This window comes from Geospiza fortis, unplaced genomic scaffold (genome assembly GCF_000277835.1).
Source record: "Geospiza fortis unplaced genomic scaffold, GeoFor_1.0 scaffold62, whole genome shotgun sequence".
Lineage (NCBI taxonomy): Eukaryota > Metazoa > Chordata > Aves > Passeriformes > Thraupidae > Geospiza > Geospiza fortis.
The window spans coordinates 316,436-335,062 of record NW_005054548.1 but is presented as its reverse complement, the minus strand read 5'-3'; the positions used below and the strand labels follow the sequence as shown (position 1 = coordinate 335,062).

At 45.7% G+C, this 18,627-nt stretch overlaps 1 protein-coding gene across 1 annotated transcript in view; it reads left to right on the top strand.

Moving 5' to 3' along the window:
• SLC4A11 (solute carrier family 4 member 11) overlaps positions 1–18,627 on the top strand; it is an 89,575-nt gene that overhangs the window by 44,786 nt on the left and 26,162 nt on the right. The window contains exons 8-10 of the mRNA XM_005429448.3: positions 5,051–5,174; positions 8,442–8,648; positions 13,548–13,632. Coding sequence (XP_005429505.1) covers positions 5,051–5,174; positions 8,442–8,648; positions 13,548–13,632 — 416 coding nt within the window. The remainder of the gene's footprint in view (positions 1–5,050; positions 5,175–8,441; positions 8,649–13,547; positions 13,633–18,627) is intronic.

Sequence of the window (18,627 nt, the reverse complement as noted above, 5' to 3'; positions counted from 1 at the left end):
ATATTATATTATTATTACATTTTATTACATTATATTATATTCTCTATTATACTATATTATACTATACTAAAACTATACTAAAGAAAGAGAAAGGATACAGACAGAAGGCTTAACAAGATACTAATTAAAAACTCATGACTGTCTCCTCAGAGTCTGACACAGCTGATGGTGATTGGTCATTAATTAAAAACAATTCACATGAAACCAATCAAACATGCACCTGTTGGTAAACAATCTCCAGCCACATTCCAAAGCAGCAAAACTGGGAGAAGCAAATGAGATAATATTGTTTTTTTCTCTGAGGCTACTCATCTTCCCAGGAGAAGAAATCCTGGCAAAGCGATTTTTCAGAAAATATGACAGTGACAGCCCCAGTGCCACAGCCAACATCTGGCAAGAGTTCTTTGAATGCAGAGAACCAATTAATTTTCTTTTAAGGGCCTCTCCTTCCATGCTGGACCATCCTAGGTGCTACTGGAGAGCTCCTACAGGTGCTGTGTGATGGAATAGAATTCTCAGTACACACTGACCTGGAGGAAATCCTTCCCCCTGGAGAGGATGAGTGTCCTGGAGCCCAGCAAGGTGCATTTCCCAGGCCAGAAGGACTTCCAGCCTGGAGTGGGGGTGTTGTGGCTGAGACCAGACTGTGCCAAGCTGTGGGTGAGCTGCCTGGCCTGGCCACAGCTTCATTCCTCACTTGCAGATCCTGGTTTCTCCAAGCTGGTGCCTGGAGCTGCTCAGCAAAGGAAGATTTATTGGCAGTGGTTGAGAACAAGTGTCATTGTTGTTCTGTGTGGGGACAGGAAAAGGCTGGCTGGCTGATTACCTCTGCTGGGCGCTTTTTCATACTGCAAGGGATAATTTGTTTCTGGATTAACTTCCTTTCTTGCCCTTTTAAAAGAGGGTTTCTGTTTCTCTTAGGTCTCCATAATTTGACCCTTTTTATGATTTGGTTGAGCAATGTGTTATTACTCTGATAACGTCTTGGGTGTGGGGCAGACCTGGGGCACGTGGGACTCGGTGGGTCTGGGATTTCGGTGGAGCTCTGCCAGTTCTCACCATCCCAGTGCCACCCTCAGCACCACCAGAGGCAGAGAGGAGCACAGGGAAGCAGAATTTGTGCTATCATTTTAAATGCCCTTTTTAAGAGCTCAGTTATTGGGGGATCAAGATAAAACTGCTGAGAACACAACCTGGCATCTCATTAAATCATAGTCCAGCATTTCCTGGGCTGACTAATACTGGGTGAAAATAGATTTTTCAGCTTTCTCGCCAAACCAAGGGAGAATCAAATGTACCTCAAGTCAAACCAAAAAAGAACTTGGAGGCTTTGACCAAACCAGACTTGATTTAGAGTCAGCTGAAAATGTCTTACTAGTTCTCAGTTTTTTGGGGCTATTTACCCTCCAGTTCTGTTTTTTTTTTTTCTTAGTGGGAATTTGTTTAAGTGCTACTTGAAAAAAAAAGTTGTTTCATTTTGAAAGTGACTTTCTTCTTGGCCTGAGCTGTGCTGCCTTTTACCTGCAGTCTTGCTTGGCTTGGGATTTCTCCATATAAACCAGAGAACTTTATTTTTTTGTGTCTTTTACAAATATTTGCACAATTCTAGTTGGGACTGCAGTTTTGGTTTGTATTGTATTTGTATCTGGATTCTGGAATTAAAACAAAAGTGGGAGCTGTAAGTGCTACACCAGGGAATAGGATTTGAGTCAGCTAAATAATTGCTTGAATTTGAAGAAAAGCTTGAGCTGCTGAATGATGCATGGGCAGGAGTGACTTGGCCTTGCACTGGAAGTATTGAAACATCATTTTTTCCCCAAATAAATGGATGTAACAGAGGGAGAGCAGACTGAGATGAGGCTACATTCTGCACTGTTCCTCCCCTCCATGCAGCCAGGCTCAGGTACATCCCATCTTCTCTGTGGCACCTGTTTAAATCTGGTTTTAATCAGGTTTGTCCTCACTAAATCAACTCCAGCCTGATTTGTAAAGGTGTTATTGATCTCAATTATTTGTACATTGACCTAAGTGTTGGAAATTCTCAGTTTTGCTGGTGTGATATTGGGATTTAGATCCCTGTGTCAGTGTCCATAGATTTCTTTACAGAGGAACTGGAGGAGACTCTCAGAAGTTTGAGAAACTTTAAACTCCAGCACTGTGGATAAAACTATTTGAGATTAAAAGGGTTGATAATGACAATGAATTTCTTGGTGTCTTGTCAATGTCAACTCCACTGTGTGAAATCTTTCAATACTGTGGGATCCTCTTCCCTCCAGTGAACTCCTGACTAAGAGAAACACAAATTTTATGTGGCTGCCATGAAAATTATCTTGTATGTAAGAGAGACCCAATAGCAAAGCTCAGTTTTTTCCAGTCCAGTTTTCCCTCTGTACCCAAGAAGCTCTTGAGCTGAAGTGGGATTGTGGCACTGCTGGCAGGGCTCCTGTCTCTGGAAAACACAGCTCTGGAGACAATTCATGGAGCTGAAACATAACCCTGTCACTCCAGGGATAAAGAAAACTCCAGAACACATGGCTTGCTTTGTTACTGCACTTTATAATAGGCTTTTCCAGATTGCTTTGTACTTGAGTGGTTTCTTGCTTGGTCAGGTCCTGCATGGTGCACATGGTGGGAAGGAAAGGTGAGTGGGAAGTGTTGGTACAGCTCTGTGAGCCACAGGTGCTGATACCTGCTGCTGCTGGCCGTGGCTGATATAGAAATTATGTCCAAAATGCCCAGCAAACCTTTCTTTTCAAAACGGATTAATTGATGAGCTTGATGTCTCAGGTTTTAACTTCTATATTTTTCAGATTCTATTCTGCTTTAGTGTGTGGGTCTGGGCTTCATATGAGGGGATGGTGAGCTCTCTGCACAGAGCAGGGAGACAAAATAATTCCTGCTCCAGCTGGGGACCAAGGACAAATGATCCGAATCTCAGCCCAAGAGCACAAACAATGTGGGCTGAAGAGAGAAAAACAAGCAGGGTGGGACTGCATGGGCTAAAGCTGGAATTGGACAATTAACTCCAATATGCAAATGGAGCAGAACTGATAAAAGTGAGAGACCCTGTGACTGGTCATCCATTTTTGGGACCATTTTGGTTCATCTTGGGTGCAGCCCTGGCTGGGCTCTTGTGCTGCCCAAGGTGGATCCATTGAGGCCTCCTAATAAATCTCCCTACTTTATTCTTTAGCTCTAACCTCTGCTCTGGGTCAGCCTTCACAAGGCATCAAGCTCAGCAGCTGAGGTGTGCAGATGCTGAGAGCTGAGCTCAGAATTAATGTTAATGCTTTGAGTAATCATTCACTGCTGGTGACCAGGTGGGTGAGGGTGAGAGAACTGAAGGTGTTGGGCCACTTGAAGGTTCTCCAGTTGGTCCAAAGCCCAGAGTTCATGTCCCTTCTGGCTTGCTGAGCTGTAACACAAGGAGACTTGTCTGCTGTCCAGCCACAGCTGGATTGCAACCAGGGGCTTGGCTTTGGTTGTGAAAACAAGTGTTGCTTGCACTCTATTTTCAATTACTTCAAAAGATATTTATTCTTCACCTTAGGACCTGCCTTGGTCTTTCTCTCTTGCAAAGCTGATTCAAGTACAAAAAGAACAAGAGGCTGTGGTGAAGGGAAGTTAGGAAATAAATGAACCAGTGTCATCTTTCTCATGCCCTGTATTGTTCTAATTAAGCTGTTTGCTTGCTCTCAGACAAGTGTCTGTATGAGATTAATTTATGGAAGCAGTCTGCTTTCAGTCTGAGATCAGAAAGTCAAACTCAGTAAGAAAATACTTGATGGTATGATTTTTAATTTTTTTAAATGCAAATGTTGTAGAAAATACAATGTGATCCAGACCAGGACATCTCCAGCCAAAGATCTTGTTAATGGAACAGCCCTCGGGGTGCATGGGGGTGAGAATACATCTTAAAAGGAAAGAAAGAAGATAGAGTATGGAAGAGAAATTAGAGAAATAAATCCTCCTGTCAAAGGACTGTGATGGGTGCTTGTTAGATGAACAAAAGGGAGCAAGTAGCTGAAATAACTTTGAACCATGTAAAAGGAGGGGAGTATATAATAATAACTGTGAGGTAGGAAAACACTTCCATACCTCTTCCAGGTGTCTGTAGGCAAACCCTGTTTGCATTTTTCACCAGTGGTTTACAGAAGGGTTGGGAAGTGGTTGGTGGCTTTAAAGAGAACAGGAGAGCTGCTTGCCAGGCTGGCATTACTCACTTGCTGTCTCTGCAGCAAGCCCCAGAATTTCCCAGCAGGAAAAGTGGCAGCTAAACAGGTCCCAGCTCTGGTTAAATAGCCTGGGGCAGAGACAGACCTGGTCTTTCACAGCCTCTGGAGATGATCCCTGTGTTTATTCCACACAACTTTCTTTGTTAGTCTTGGTTCTGGGAGTCAAACATCCATCCGATCCCCTGGATCACAGCCAAGGATTTCCCTCCAAGCACTAATCCCATCTCCGTGGTTCTTGAGCAGGGAGGTCAGCCTGGTTTCTTTAACACTTGGGAGCCAGAAAGTGGAAAACAACAGCTGGGAGCAAATGGGGAAAGCCATTACAACAGAGAGATCTGCCTGAGGCAGAAGTGGGAGTATATTGGCTTGGCATTTTGCCTGAGTGTTTCCAGAAGCACCTTGGGAGATCAGGTGAAATGAAATGTAATCTGCTTTCCAATAATGCAGGTGGTTTTTAATAAGAGGCTTTCTGTGTGTGTGTGTGTGTGTGTGTAGAAGCTTCAGTAGCTCTGCAAGTACTCAGTGTGTTGTGCTCTCTGTCATTTGTTTTCTTGGCTGTTAAAAAGCAGCTGGAGGAAGAAGCAGAATACACCTTGAAATCTTGAAAGGTATTTCCCATAAAAACATGCGTGTCAAATTGTACACAAGGGAGCAGAATTGGGCTGATAGTAACTAAAAGTTTAAGACTACAGAGGTCTTCAACCAACACCATCATGTGTTTCTCAAAGGTGAAATGTGTTTTTATACCTTGTGCACCAGGGGAGATCATGCCTGGTGTTGTGGGCCCCAGTCTGACAATCCCATTTTCCCCACAGTTGCACTATAAAGTCCCTTCAGCGACGTCACGTTTGCATCAGCCGCCTGGAGAGGCCTCAGAACTGGGGGGAGAACTCCTGTGAAGTCAGATTTGTCATACTGGTCCTGGCTCCTCCCAAAATGGTGAGTTTTGTTCTTCTTGCTCCATAATTTTGAGCAGTTTCTCCTACGTTTGCTTTTCCTTGGGCTCCTCCAAGGGTTAATAAATGTTTTTAAACATTTGTTGGTTTGTTCTTAAAACACAAGGGGATGTGAAAAGGCCTGAGGTGTTCTCAGGAGCTGTCAAGATGATTTATCCTGTTGGTGAGGGGTGGATTGGTGGGCTGTGTCCTTGTCTCATGGCCTGTATCCTGATGGGGAGGAGGATGCTCTGTAGTCCCCTTACACACCTGGGATGCCCTTAACACTCCATGGATTCCCCTCTCCAGCTGGAGCTGCTATTTTTAGAAGTAAGAAATGCAGTTCCTTGCTAAAGCCAAGCTTTTGAAAGGCTCTTGTGAGCCTACAGCTGGTGCCCCAGGGCAAAGGTCTGGGTTGTTTCCCAACAAACTTCCCTGATGGGGCTGACATTTACCCTGCACGTGTGGCTGCAGCAGCTGGAGGCGATGTAGCCAAGAGGAAGACGATTCTTTTTTGAGCTCTGTTGCAGTGAGGGTGAGACTTTTTGGGAGCTGTGGTGCTTTTAAGGTCAGCCTGTCCCTGAGGCTCTTTGGATTCAGAGCTTTTAGCACCTGAAACAGCAATGTTAAAGCTTGCTCAAGTTCTGGTTCTTTGGTGTTGACAAGAATGGCACAGTAGAACACTTTCACTGCAATCAGAATATCCTGAGTTGGAAGGGACCCACAAGGATCATCCAAGTCTGACTCTGATATCTTGGGGTGCATCAAGGTTAATTGGGGATCACCATCCTGTCTTCCTAGAAAACCCTGGCCTGACCAAGGTGGTTCTTGCAGCTGATGGCTGAGTGGTTCAAAGCTCAAGACCTTTTCACATTCCAGCTGGCTGTTTACACCTTGGGGCTGCTGGGTCTGTGCTCCTGGGAGGTGCTGGAGAGGTTGAGGACCTTTCCTGGGACAGGATATGTCCTGATTCAATTTCCTGCTCTTCAATGCTATCTGTGTGACCTTGGGACCTGCTGCTCTGGCCTGTCTCCTCCCCCCTTCACCACCACCCACATTTAAATGGGAATCCTGGTGTTTCCTTCTTTCCCAGGATTTCTGGCAGGTCTTTCCCAACTTGCTTTTGGCATCGACCTCCAAGCCAACAGGCTGAAAACATATTGATGTTCCTTGTGCAAAGCAGGAGGGAGAACACCTGGAGCTGTGTGCAGCTCCATGGATCTCTCCCTCATTGTTATCTGGGGCCAGCTACGTGCAAAGCACCCGCCAGCGGCTCCGCATCCGCTGGGATCCCCAGAGTTTGCAATTCCAATGGTCAGCATCAAATTAAGGGAAGGGAGTGGAGGCCAACAAAGCTTGAACTTGCCAATGTGCTTTTTTATTTTAAATGGGTTGGTGGAGCCAGCCCCAAGTGCGCATTTCTGGTGCAGCAGTTAAAATAATTAACCTGCTGACAGCATCAGGTTCAATGGAAGGGGGGAAAGTCCATAAAATGGGCATTTGTTATGCTGGGAATCCAGATTCTTTGCCTTGCTAATATGGAGGAAGGTAAAAAAATTAGTTTTCCTGCAAATATCTATCCCCTCTAAACTGTTCATCTCCTTAGTGAAGGAAAAATGGGAAGAGCATTGGGAATGTTGAAGCAATCCTTGCAGCATCCAGCCCAAGGATTGTTGCTGCTTAGAGGTGCAAGGTGGAGCCTCCTCTGTGCTGGCAAATCCAGACTGGTTTACAGACTCTAAAAGCAAGTCCCAGAGAAAATCCTTCACTTAAATCCAAACCTCTCCCTGGAAACTTAAACTGAATGTGCCCTAGTGAGTGTTTGAAGGGACATTCCTGGTGATGGAATCCCAGAATGGTTTGGGTTGGGAGGGACATTTAAAACAGTCTCATTCCAACCTCTGCCGTGTTCAGGGACACCTTCCACTGTCCCAGGTTGCTCCGAGCCCCATCCAACCTGGTCTTGAATACTTCAGGGATGGGGCAGCCACAATTTTTTGGAGCAAATGGAAGATGGGGCAGCCACAATTTTTTGGAACAAATGGCAGAGAGGAGGATGATGTGAGTGATGGAGGAAGGATAGCATTAGCAATGACTCTGGGACCAGCTCAGTGCCACCCACGCCTGAGCTTCTGCGTCACCCACACTGAATTATTTGGTTGTGTCCATGGAGAAATTGTTCATCTGTTCGGTTGTGAATCATGAGAAGCAATTGGGATCAATCACAGATGCTCACTCTTCTTTTCACAGCAGAATGAGGAGCTTGGAGGTTCTCCAGGGCTGGGGGAATGTTTGGGTGTCTCTGGTAGCTGCTGCATGATGAGTGTGGAGTGTAGAAGAGGTGGGTGGGTTAAAACTTGGCATCAGAAGGAGCTTTTAATGAGCTGTGGTTCTGTGTAATTTAGTCTTGGCAAGTATTTTACCTGTCCTGGCCACAGTAGGAGCAGGTGAGCGGGTCAGGGCCTGGAGAGCTTGGATTTGGTGGGTTTGTGCAGGGATGGGGACCTCAGCCTCCTTTACTCTTCCCTTTGCATTTAATTTCCTGCAGTAGGAAAGCAGCTTGGATTCTGTTGGAAGCTGGACCCCCCACAGATCAGGCATGTGTCTCACAGAAATATTAAATCCTGAAAAGAAACACTTTTTTCATGTCTGCAAGACTCCTGTCCCTTCCAAACATTTAGTGAAGACAGACAAGAGCTCCTTTTGTGTGTTCCCAGCTGTTTTTTCCCATCCTTTCATCTGTGCCAGTGGTTACTTGAGCTGAGAGCTCTCAACCTCCACTTGTGCTGCCAGAATTTCCCCAGAGTGGCCAAATGAATTGAGTTTTAATTTCCAGAAAATAGGAATCAGATGAGCACAATAATCTCAGTCTTTCAGATAAGACATCAGTACCTGCAGAAACCTTTCCACCCCAGGAGCAGCAATGCTGAGGTGCTGTTAAGTAGCAAAGGTTTTTTTCTTGTCTTGAAGGGAAACGAGGAATAAAATGCACACTCAGCATGATTCAGCTTTGGATTGGTTTCTGGGAAGTTGATCAAGTAAAGATCAATCAGGGCTTCAGGACCTGTGGTGGTGCCTCCAGAGGATTCTGCTGTGGATATGTGTTCATCTGCAACAGCTTCCACATGTGCCCTCCTCCCTCACGTCTCTTTGGGATCCTGGGAGCTGGGCATGTTCCTCTTCAGAGGGATAAATTATGGGGTTTACCTTTCAGAAGTGAAATTAAATGGTTTTACAAGCACTTTTTCTGTCTTTTTTTTTCCCTGCTTAGAAAAGCACCAAAACGGCCACAGAAGTGGGCAGGACCTTTGCCACGATGTTTTCAGACATAACCTTCCGGCAGAAGCTTCTGGAAACCAAAACTGAGGAGGAGTTCAAGGAGGCCTTGGTGCATCAACGCCACTTGCTGACAGTGGCCAATCAGAGACCCTCAGGAAGGAAAGATGGGCACACGTCACATGGTAGCAAACAACTCAAGGTGAGGCTTGGCCAGCACCTCTGCCATGCCCTGGTGTCCAAATCCATCCATCCCTCCATCATCCATCCCTCCCTCATCCATCCATCCATCCATCCATCCATCCATCCATCCATCCATCCATCCATCCATCATCCGTCCATCCATCATCCATCCATCCATCCATCCATCCATCCATCCCTCCCTCATCCATCCATCCATCCATCCATCCATCCATCCGTCCATCCATCCATCCATCCCTCCCTCATCCCTCCCTCATCCATCCATTCATCATCCATCCATCCATCCATCCATCCATCCATCCATCCATCCATCCATCCATCCATTCATCCATCATCCATCCATTCATCATCCATCCATCCATCCATCCATCCATCCATCCATCCATCCATCCAAGGAGATTTGGGATGAGGAGGTGAACATTTGAGGCCAGTGGATGCAGCAGCATTCCCAGCAAGCTCCCACCACCAAGGCTTCCCCAAATTTCTGCTTTGTGCACATCCACCTTCCTCAGATTTGCTATAAATCTCCAAAAAGCCACTTTAAAGAGGCAGGTGCTGAAGGGATGCAGAGCACTTGGGGGTTGAAATGGTTGCAGGACTTTGATTCCAGATGCTTAGTGGAGGGTGGGATTAATGGATCTCTGCTCCTTGTCAGTCCAAGGTACTTAATCCTTACAATCAGAAGGCTCTGAAGGAAGCTGCTCCTTGTCTTTCCTGCAGCCAAAAAGCTTCTTGGCCATCTCTGCACGGTAATTTCACTTAAAAGTTGCCTGTCAGTATTTGGCCTGAATTCTCCCTGTTTGATCTGTAGCTCTGTAAAACATTACTTGCTTTGTACTTTAAAGTTGGAGGGAAATGCTGTAACTCAGCTTTCTTTTCTGGAATTTCCTGTGTGTTGGTCATTGCTTTGTTTTTCCGTTCAGAAATCCATTCTTTAAGCAGACAGCATACCTGAAAAACAAACTGTGCCATCCCCAGCATGCTGCTCCTGTCTCTACATTACAAATAACCCCAAAGCTTTGGGTTGCTTATAGTGCAGGAGCTGCTTCACTTATCACTTATTTCTTCCCCCCTGGAATAGATTTAAGGGGTTTGATCTGCACATCTGGAAATGAGCAAAGCTCATGTTTTTCCTGTGGAATCCCCTTGCTTATAGGTAGTGCTTTGAACTTTGCTAGACCCCAGATCTGCTCTTAACTTTGCAGAACAAGTCCTGAAACCCTCTTTAAACCCAGGTCATGCAAGGCAGGGATATTTGGAGTAGTAATTTACCTAAAGTAGGTTTAACCCTCTACACCTGGCCTTTCAAATGGGTTTTTGTTAGAGCAGTTGAAGTGTCTGACTTAGTCTTTTGCTAAAAATAGCAAAAAAATGTCTCCAGAGGGTTTTCTGCTCTGTGGTTTGGTGAGGAGGGCTGGATGAGAAACTGAGCTTGTAGATTTTGGCCCTGAGAGTGGTGATTCCTGCGGGCCTGCTTGGAAAAGGCAGAACCCTGATTTCTCCAAGCCAGTGCTGTAGAGGGTGACACTTCTTCCTTCAGCTCCTGCTTTTGGCATTGGCAGTCATGGGCCTGGATTTGCTGAAGTGTTTTGTTTTTTTAAAACCATTTTATCCTTGAGCTCTTGGGAGATGCAGCCTCTGTATCCCCACCTCACCCTGCCAGCACAAAGAGCTGGGAAAGGAGATTTCCTGGCAAGCCAAGGTTTGCCTGGAGAAGTGAGGTTGATTTGAGCTCCTAGGCTGGATTCCTCAGCACCTGAGAGCTGTCTCCAGCATCTCTTCCCTTGTGGGGAGGAAGCATTTAATATGAGCACAAACCCATGTGAGAACAGGAGTGTAATTTCAACCTGTCAGCCACCCCCAGAGAAATGAACACCCTCCCAGGAGCCCCTGGACTATGACAAGTGAGCTCTCAGGAAGGTGTAAAGTCTCTGGGTGACATGAAAATCTGGCCTCTTGGGTCCTGCAGTGATGGGAGAGGAAACAAGCCTTAAATTCTGGGTGTGAGTGGGATTTTTTGCAAGTGCTTGTTTTTACCTCTGCTGAAATACTGAGGGGGATGTGACAGTCACATTCCCTGCTGTGCCTACAGCACTGTCACTTTGCTTTGGCTCATCTCAGAGGATTATTTAGGCAAGGCTATGTACTCAATCATAATTAAGTCAGCCTGAAATCCTCTTGTTTACTGAGGCATCTAATTGTGATTTTGTTCATGGAGGAGCCCCTAACAGCTGTGATGTTTTTCTGGCTGTGATTTTGTGTCCTGTGTGGATTTGCTGAGGGGGCTGTGTGTGCTCAGCATCAGCAGGAGGGGGGATACAGAGGATGTTGTGGTTTTGCACAGACTCATGTCCCTGATCTCTGTAAAATACTCCTGCAGCCCCCCAGCACTTCTGGGGAGGGCTGAGGAAGGGTCAGAGTTGTTGGAGCACATTTTTTCTGTTTGGCTTTGTAGCTGCTAAGTGCTGGCTTAGCCTCTTCCTCTAACCCAAATAATGGCAAGAAGCTGGGAGAGATTTGTGGAATGCAAAGTGGAAAAATTCATGAACCTCCTCTGTTTGGCTAGGTTGGGGGATAAAAGTGAAACCAAAAAGGGCTGTAACTTTGGAGGCCAGTCTTTTATATTCTGTATTTTTTTAATCTTTTGTAACTCAGTCTTTTAGCAGCCTCCTACTGTAAGGAGGGCTGGAGAGGGCATGGAGTGACAGGAGAGGGTGGAATGGCATTAAGCTGAGGGAGATAGATTTAGATGGGGTATTAGGAAGAAATCCTTCTGTCACAGGGTGCCCAGAGCAGCTGTGGCTGTCCCAGGATCCCTGGAAGTGTCCAGAGCCAGGTTGGACAGGGCTTGGTGCACCCTGGGCTAGAGAAAGGTGTCCCTGCCTGTGGACCTGGGTGGGCTTTGAGATCCCTTCCAGCCCAAACCATTCTGCGATATCTCTGGGGCAGCCCAGGTTGAGGGTAGAGAGCAGAGAGGAAAGCTCACAGGAGAATCAGCCCAACAGAAGGAACAGCTTTTCCTGCTGGTGAGGTTCCACTGACACCCCCTACCCTCATTCCACACTCACACACACAAGAAACAAGTGCGTGGAAGAAATCAGGGCGGGTCTTAAACATAACCCTGGTGCCTTGTGAGATGAGTTAGGCAGTGCTTTCCTCTTCTGTACACTCCCAGCTGCCTGGAACAGGTTTTGTTCCCCAGAGCTCCCTCCCTGCTGCCCCAGGCCAGCAGCAGCCACTGCTCCTCCTTCCCTGGAAGATGAGACACCCGGAGCATCCTTTTCCCTGTGCTCACTGCAGCATGATAAGTAAACATCCCAGTCTGAGGCCATTGTGATTCTCTGGCTGACTCATGCCTTCAGGAATCTCTTTCTGGGGGGAAAAATTAAATTGCTTTTCGAGTGCATCTGGCTTTGATGTCCGACTCTGCCACCAAATATGGTTGAAGCACAGAGATTTTTCGGAAATGCTTCAAATGCAGATGTTTTGCTGGTAACACATCTGTCTGCTCATCCTGGTTGTTCAGGTTAGAGTTGAAACTGTCCTAAAGTTCAAAAAGCCCTACAGGTGCATTGCAACAGAATTGACTTCAATAGCTGAAATCTGAGATGATACAGTCACTGATAAAGGAGCTGCTCCTCTTTTGCACCCCAAACCCAGTGATTGCTGTGCCTGGTATGTTCCTTCTAAAGGAAAAGATTCCCTTCTTTATTTTGTTTGTGGTTCTGATTTTCCAGGTGCCGCAAACAGGTGAGTTCCAGGAGAGAAGGCAAAGCAGTGTGTAGTCCATTAAATGAGCACTGTACCTTTCTAAAGCAGTCATTTTTATCAGTTTCCACATGAAGCAGCCAAAGGAAGAGCTCCCTGCTGCTTTGAGATGATCTGTCAGTGTAAATTTTGTGTCTGTAATTTTTATTTCTCCCCTTACACTCCCTAGCAGAGGTTATAAGTCTTCTGTGCCTGTTTCTGCAACAAATACATGAAATGTTTTAGCTGAGGCAGCTGGGGTTGTTCTCACTGCATAAAGGTGCATTTGATTTTCAGAGTGGTTTGTGTGCTCTGAGAGTAACAGGAAAAAAATCTGACAGGTGCCTCATTTGTAAGTGTTGCCTACCCTGATGCTTTCCATGTGCTTTCCATAAGGAAGGAGTTGTGAGGACTGGGAGGCTGAGAGTCAATAGCAGCTGTCACATATTCCTGACAAGCTCCTCATTGCCTGTGGTGAGCAGCAGATCCTATCAGGAATCCCACTGCACCTTGCAGGCCCCCAAACCAGGAATAAAAGGGAACATGTTGGATTTTTGGAACCCTTCCCCGGTGTTTTTATTGTGTTTTAAGGGCAGAAATTATGGTTGCGTGGATTTATTCAAGCTTTTCCCTGTTGATGGAGTTTGAGGTGCAGACAACCTGAATTCCCTCATATCTCTTTGAGGTCTCCCTTTGCCATGGCAATGCCAAGGAGGAAGCACTTGCTGGGGATCCTCTTTCAGAGGTTTCACATGGATTTAGGAGAATTTTTGTGCTGGCATCTAAAGGAAAAGTTGTGTGGAGGGATGGGAAGGCACCTCAGACATGTTTAACCCCAGGGCACCCAATGTCTGATCCATCCAGTGGATCCTCAGCTCCCTCACCTGCAAAACAGGGATGCAGATAGGAATGGGAGGGGAAAAGGGAAGGAAGGGAGGAAAACAGGGTGGTCTGGGGGATTTTCTCCTTTACAATGCTATGAGGATATAAATTGAATCCTGGCGAGTTTATTTTTATTATCACGACAAGATGGGATTTGAATGCCCTATTGAAAACGAGCCCTCTCGCTCCTATCAGGCTTGAATAAGGAGCTTAATCTCTTTAACAATGCATGAGCCTTTACACTGACACAGCACTTCCTTCCTTTCTTCAGCTGCACGACTTTCTCAGTATTGGCAAGGGGATTTCTGATGACATTGCACGAAGATTCCCAGTGTACGCGCTGGACTTCACCGATGGTACGTTGGCCAATGTTTATGGAAGCGCTGCCCCGAGTGGGGATTTTTTTTTTGTGATGTGATGTCCTGTTTACAGTGTGCATTCAATGTGTGCTTTGATATGTGTAACAGCTCTCCTGGCCCTTGTTTAAAGGGGTGTTTTGGCAAAAGCCTGTGAATGGGCAGCGTGGAGCACTGGAGACGAGGCTCCTGCAGTGTTTCCTTAATGAAGGTGCTGGCTGTGCGCAGATGAGGATTTTAATTTTTATTAAGCGGTGATTAAATGGATCGATTATTACCATGTGTAGACTCACATCAACTCCTTGCAATCTAATTACTCAGCACTGGCCTGATAGGCCCTTTCTGCTGCCTCTGCAAGCTGGCTCCACACTAATTATAGTGATGGTGTGGGAGTTGAGAATGCTTAAACAAAATGTGAGCTGCAGTAACTTCAGCCCGGTGTTGTGAAAAACAGGATACGGCTCGTCCGCTGCCGCCAGATCACACGAGCAGCACACGGTGTTTAAAGTGAGCCTCAGCTTGATGCAGCTCCCACAGCGGCCTTGGGGGTTTTTAAGAGTTGTTTTCTCCCTTTTCACTCACAGACTTTCACTTTCTTGAAGGCTGGGCAGAATCTTCAGGGCAAAGTGAGGTTACAGAGCCCCAGCCTGACATCAAAATGTGTTTCCTGTAGCTTGTTGGAGAGTTGGTTAATATATTCAATCTCATACCCAGAAAGTTCAAATAAAACAGAGAATTAAAGTGTAGGCAGGGAGAACCTTGGAGATTTATCAGATATATGAGGAATTTATCCCTTCCTGCTGTTAAATCCACCTTAGCTCAAGTGTGTGTCCCTGCCTTCCTCAGTGCACCAGCACTGTGAAGGCTCATGAGATGAAGGTGATCTTCCTTGGATTAGGCATCAAAAACCAAGATGCCCACCCAGACCCCAATTTTCAGAGTCTTCTCTTGCAAAGCCACCTTCCACAGGCAGCTTAAGCTTCAGAGAAGCCTGGCCAAGGCTGTGGATGTGTGTCCTCACTCCCTTCCAACCAGGAGAAGAACATGAATGGAGATGTTGGTTTAGGACAGGGGTTGAGTGCTGGGTGCTTTCTCCAGGTGCTTTGGCACTGCTGGGATGAAACTTATTTTCAGGAGACTCGGTGTGATGGAAAGGTTAATACTGATTTCTCTGGGGATTTGAGGGTGTTTTGAGGAGGATGGGGGATGTACAATGATTTTCAGGGGAGCAGCAAGGATTTGGATAAAACAGAAACATTAATTTTTGGTGTGTGCATCACTGGCGTCAGGTCTGGCAGGGGACTTCAGCTCCTAATTTGGACACTTCATCCCTTTGGCTGTTGCTTTCTAGAGCTCATTTTTCATTCTAAAGGGATATTGAAGCACTTGAGATGGGAGCTGCTGCAGAAATGCCTTGTGAGGACCCATATTCACCTCAAGACAGAGCAGTGTCTGCTGTGCTTGTCTGAGCCCAGCAGGCACAAAACCATCAGATTTTGGTCCTGCAGCCAATCCTAGCTGTCAGCAGACTTGGAAGCCCCCTTCAGGGTCCATATTGTGGCTCTGACTGCGTCCATATGGACCCTGTGGGTGCTGCCTCAGCCCTTGGCTCTTGGCTGTGAGCTCTGCAGGCTTTGCACACACTGATGTACAGAATGGGCATAAAATTGGAATAAAATGCAATCACAGGTTAAAAAGTGTCAGTGTTTTGTTATACAGCTTCTGGAGAGTGGAAAAGAGCCCAGTGAAACTCCAGAACTACTTCAGCTCCAATGGGAGGTTCTCATTTTGGGAGCAGTTGTGCCCTTTCAATAGAAAAAGGGGATTTTCTAAAAAGTACTGTATATTAGTATGGCCATTTCTTCTCAGAAACCAGAAATTAGGATGAATTCTTTAAGGAACTGCTTGAAATGAAAAGCAGATGGAGCATGAAGCATCTGCCATAAACCACTGAGACTGAAGGTGATCAGGAATGTGGAATTCCTGGAGCATCTCAAAGCAGTGGTGCATCAGAACATGAGGGATTTGAACTATCCCAGTATCTGCACTCCAGACAGCCACATGTGCACCATCAAAGAGCTCTGAATTACAAAGATGCTGGGTTTTGGATGGTTGGAGTCTCTAAATCCTCAGTGTGAGAAGCATCCTGGGGTTTGGGGTTAGACAGATAAACCCATCAGGGACAGGGTGATAAATAATGAGGCTTTTTGTAGGACCAGCAAATCTTTGGCCAGTTGGAGTTTCGTGGGATTGGTCCTCTTCACACACTGCGCAAATTTCCCTTAAAGGAAAAGTCTTTCTCTTTTTTTTTTTTTCCTTTTTACTCCAGATAAGGAATTTATCAACTTAATTTCGTGGCAAAGTCTTGTGCATTTTACTGAATGGGTCAAAGGATCAAGGAAGAGTTTTCTAAACTTTTTTCCCAGGATTTTGGTGATAAAGATGCCTTTTAATAGATGTCTTCCAGCAGGAGCATCTGAAGATGAGCAGTTGGGTTATGCTGAGTCTGAGAACTCCTGTAGTTTTCCTTTAAATTGGAATTTACTCCATTTGGCTGTGACCTTTGTGTGTAGGATTCTATCTTAAAAAACCAGTCTGACTGAACTTCATCCTGATCCTGTCAAATTGGCTCAGAGCACTTGTGAGTCAATTTTATTGCTCTTTAAGCCTCAAACTGGAGCTTCCAGAAATTTCTTTATATTGAGGCTGGTTTGAGTGAAAGGGGATTTTGCCTGGACTCAGATACAAGATTTCGGAAACTCCTAAAAGCTGCTGTCCTCATTCTTCAGTGATATTTTCTGGGACAACACAGAGGAACAAACACAATTGCAGTGCCTGGAGTGCCCAGTGGGAAATGTGAGGTGCCTGAGATTTTTATGGTGAGCTTTGATGCTGTGTTCTTCCATATCTGTATTCCTTCACCTCCTGGGGAGGGAAAATGAAGGAAAAAGAGGAAGACTTTGGAAAATGAAGGTAAAAGAGGTTTATTCTTTCTCCCTGTTATTTCTGGGCCTGTGTCTTTGATACCTGGCTGTGATGGGTGGAAAGTTCTGCTGGAAGTGTGGATTTCTCTCTGTCCTTGGTCCTGCAGAGGGTCCCTAACCAGCTCCTGAGGTCTGCTGGCAGCATCCTTGGGATTTGCTGTGGTGTTTTGCAGGAGGGAGATCTCCCAAAGCTCCCTGTATTGTGGGCATGCTTAGATGGAAGGCTTGAAAGTGCTGGAGAAATTGGATTTGATGTTGGCTGTCTAAGAGTTTAAACCTTGATCAGAGCCCAGAGTTGAAATGTTGACCGTGGACTGGTTTTGGTTTGTGCCAAATCTTCATCAGCTTTCCTGCCTGGTTGCCTTGGCCACCTTGTGAGTCAGGATTCCATTCCTGGGGAAGGAGGGGAAATAAAGGGATTGCAGATTCCTTCTCCTCCATGCCTCTCCTGCCCTAGATCAGATATGAGGGAGCTCTTGCATCACCCTGCAGCCCTTCATCCCTAAATACCACCTGGGTACCAAAGTTTAACATCCCAAACTTGTCATGATTGCCCAAAACATCCAACCTGGGTTGCTTTGGGGGTCTCTTTGTGTCAGTGGTGGATGGGAATGTTCTAAAGATGCATCATATTTTGTGGATGGATGTTTCCTTCCAGGAGACCCAGGATTTCTTGGGAAATGGGCTGAAGGCAGTGAGATGGAAAGGGAAAAGACTGAGCCTTGATCTGATTTTTCATGCCTCTCTGCTCTCAGCATATGCTTGGCTTCTGCTCCAAACTCCCTGAGTGGATTTCCTTTTCCAGTTGAGCTCTTAGTCCCACTTGTTCTGTGATTTATTCTTCACAGGACTTCAGGGAAGATTCATCTTCACAACATTGGGCAGAGTCCAGCAGCCACCACATAAATGAAAGCCCAGCTTTTGAGGGCTTTAGGAGAAGTTTGTAATTCTGAGTTTTACAGTGTTTTTCATATGAAAATGTTTGGGTTTTTTTTTTAATAGGGCTTTAATAAACACATCCTTGCTGCTGTGCTGCAGGTCATTGTAATTAAATTTTCTTTGCTCGGGATATTTCAGAGAATTGGGAAGAAACATTACCAGGCAGTTCAGAGAATGTCCATCAGTTGTGATTTTGATTTGGTAAATACACAATTAATAGACTTCAGGAGCTGTAAACTCAGTTTTTAGGGCTGCTGGTCATTAACTTACTGCTGTGGAATCCCAAGCAAAGTGAAGCAGTAATTGCTGCAGTTTCCCCTGAAACTGTAACCTTGTCTCTGCAAACTGTGAGATTTCAGAAATCCAGGCAGGTAAAATGGAACTGTCACGTTGATGAACATAATCGCTCCCCATTCCAGTGTGTAGCTATACCTTAATTTCAGGGGAATGCTCCTGTAATAATCAGCTACTCAAATTCCACAGCTGGACCAAGAGTTGATTTTTATGCTATAAATTTCCATGGTGCAGGTGGAGTGACACATTTTCCTGTGGCTTTATGAGCCTTGTCACAGATGAAATAGCATCATAATGCACCTCACCTTCTGAATGAAGCCACAGCAGTCCATGGGCTGCAGAAAATCCTGAAAATATTTCACCAGATGTCAGCTTTAAAAAGGCAGAAGGGTAAATTGTGGTTAATGCTGGATTCCAGTGCCTCTTGCTGTACAGGTGGATCTGTACAAGGAGAGGCAATGTTTGGCTGTGACTGCAATTAAAGGGTGAGCAATCAGCTTTGGGAAGGAGTGTGTTTAATTATTGTCTCCATTACAAAGTGAATTTCACTATCCACCAGAAGGATTCTTGATCCTAGACTCTTATCTGCCTGATTATGGATTAAAGAAAGTGCTGGAAGTCTTGGACCCAGCCAGGATGAATCACAGAATCACTGAAGTTGGAAGAATCCTCCAAGACTGAGTCCAAGCTGTGCCCAATCCCCACCTTGTCGCCAGACCAGAGCACTGAGTGCCACCTCCAGTCCTTCCTTGGACAGCTCCAGGGCTGGGCATTCACT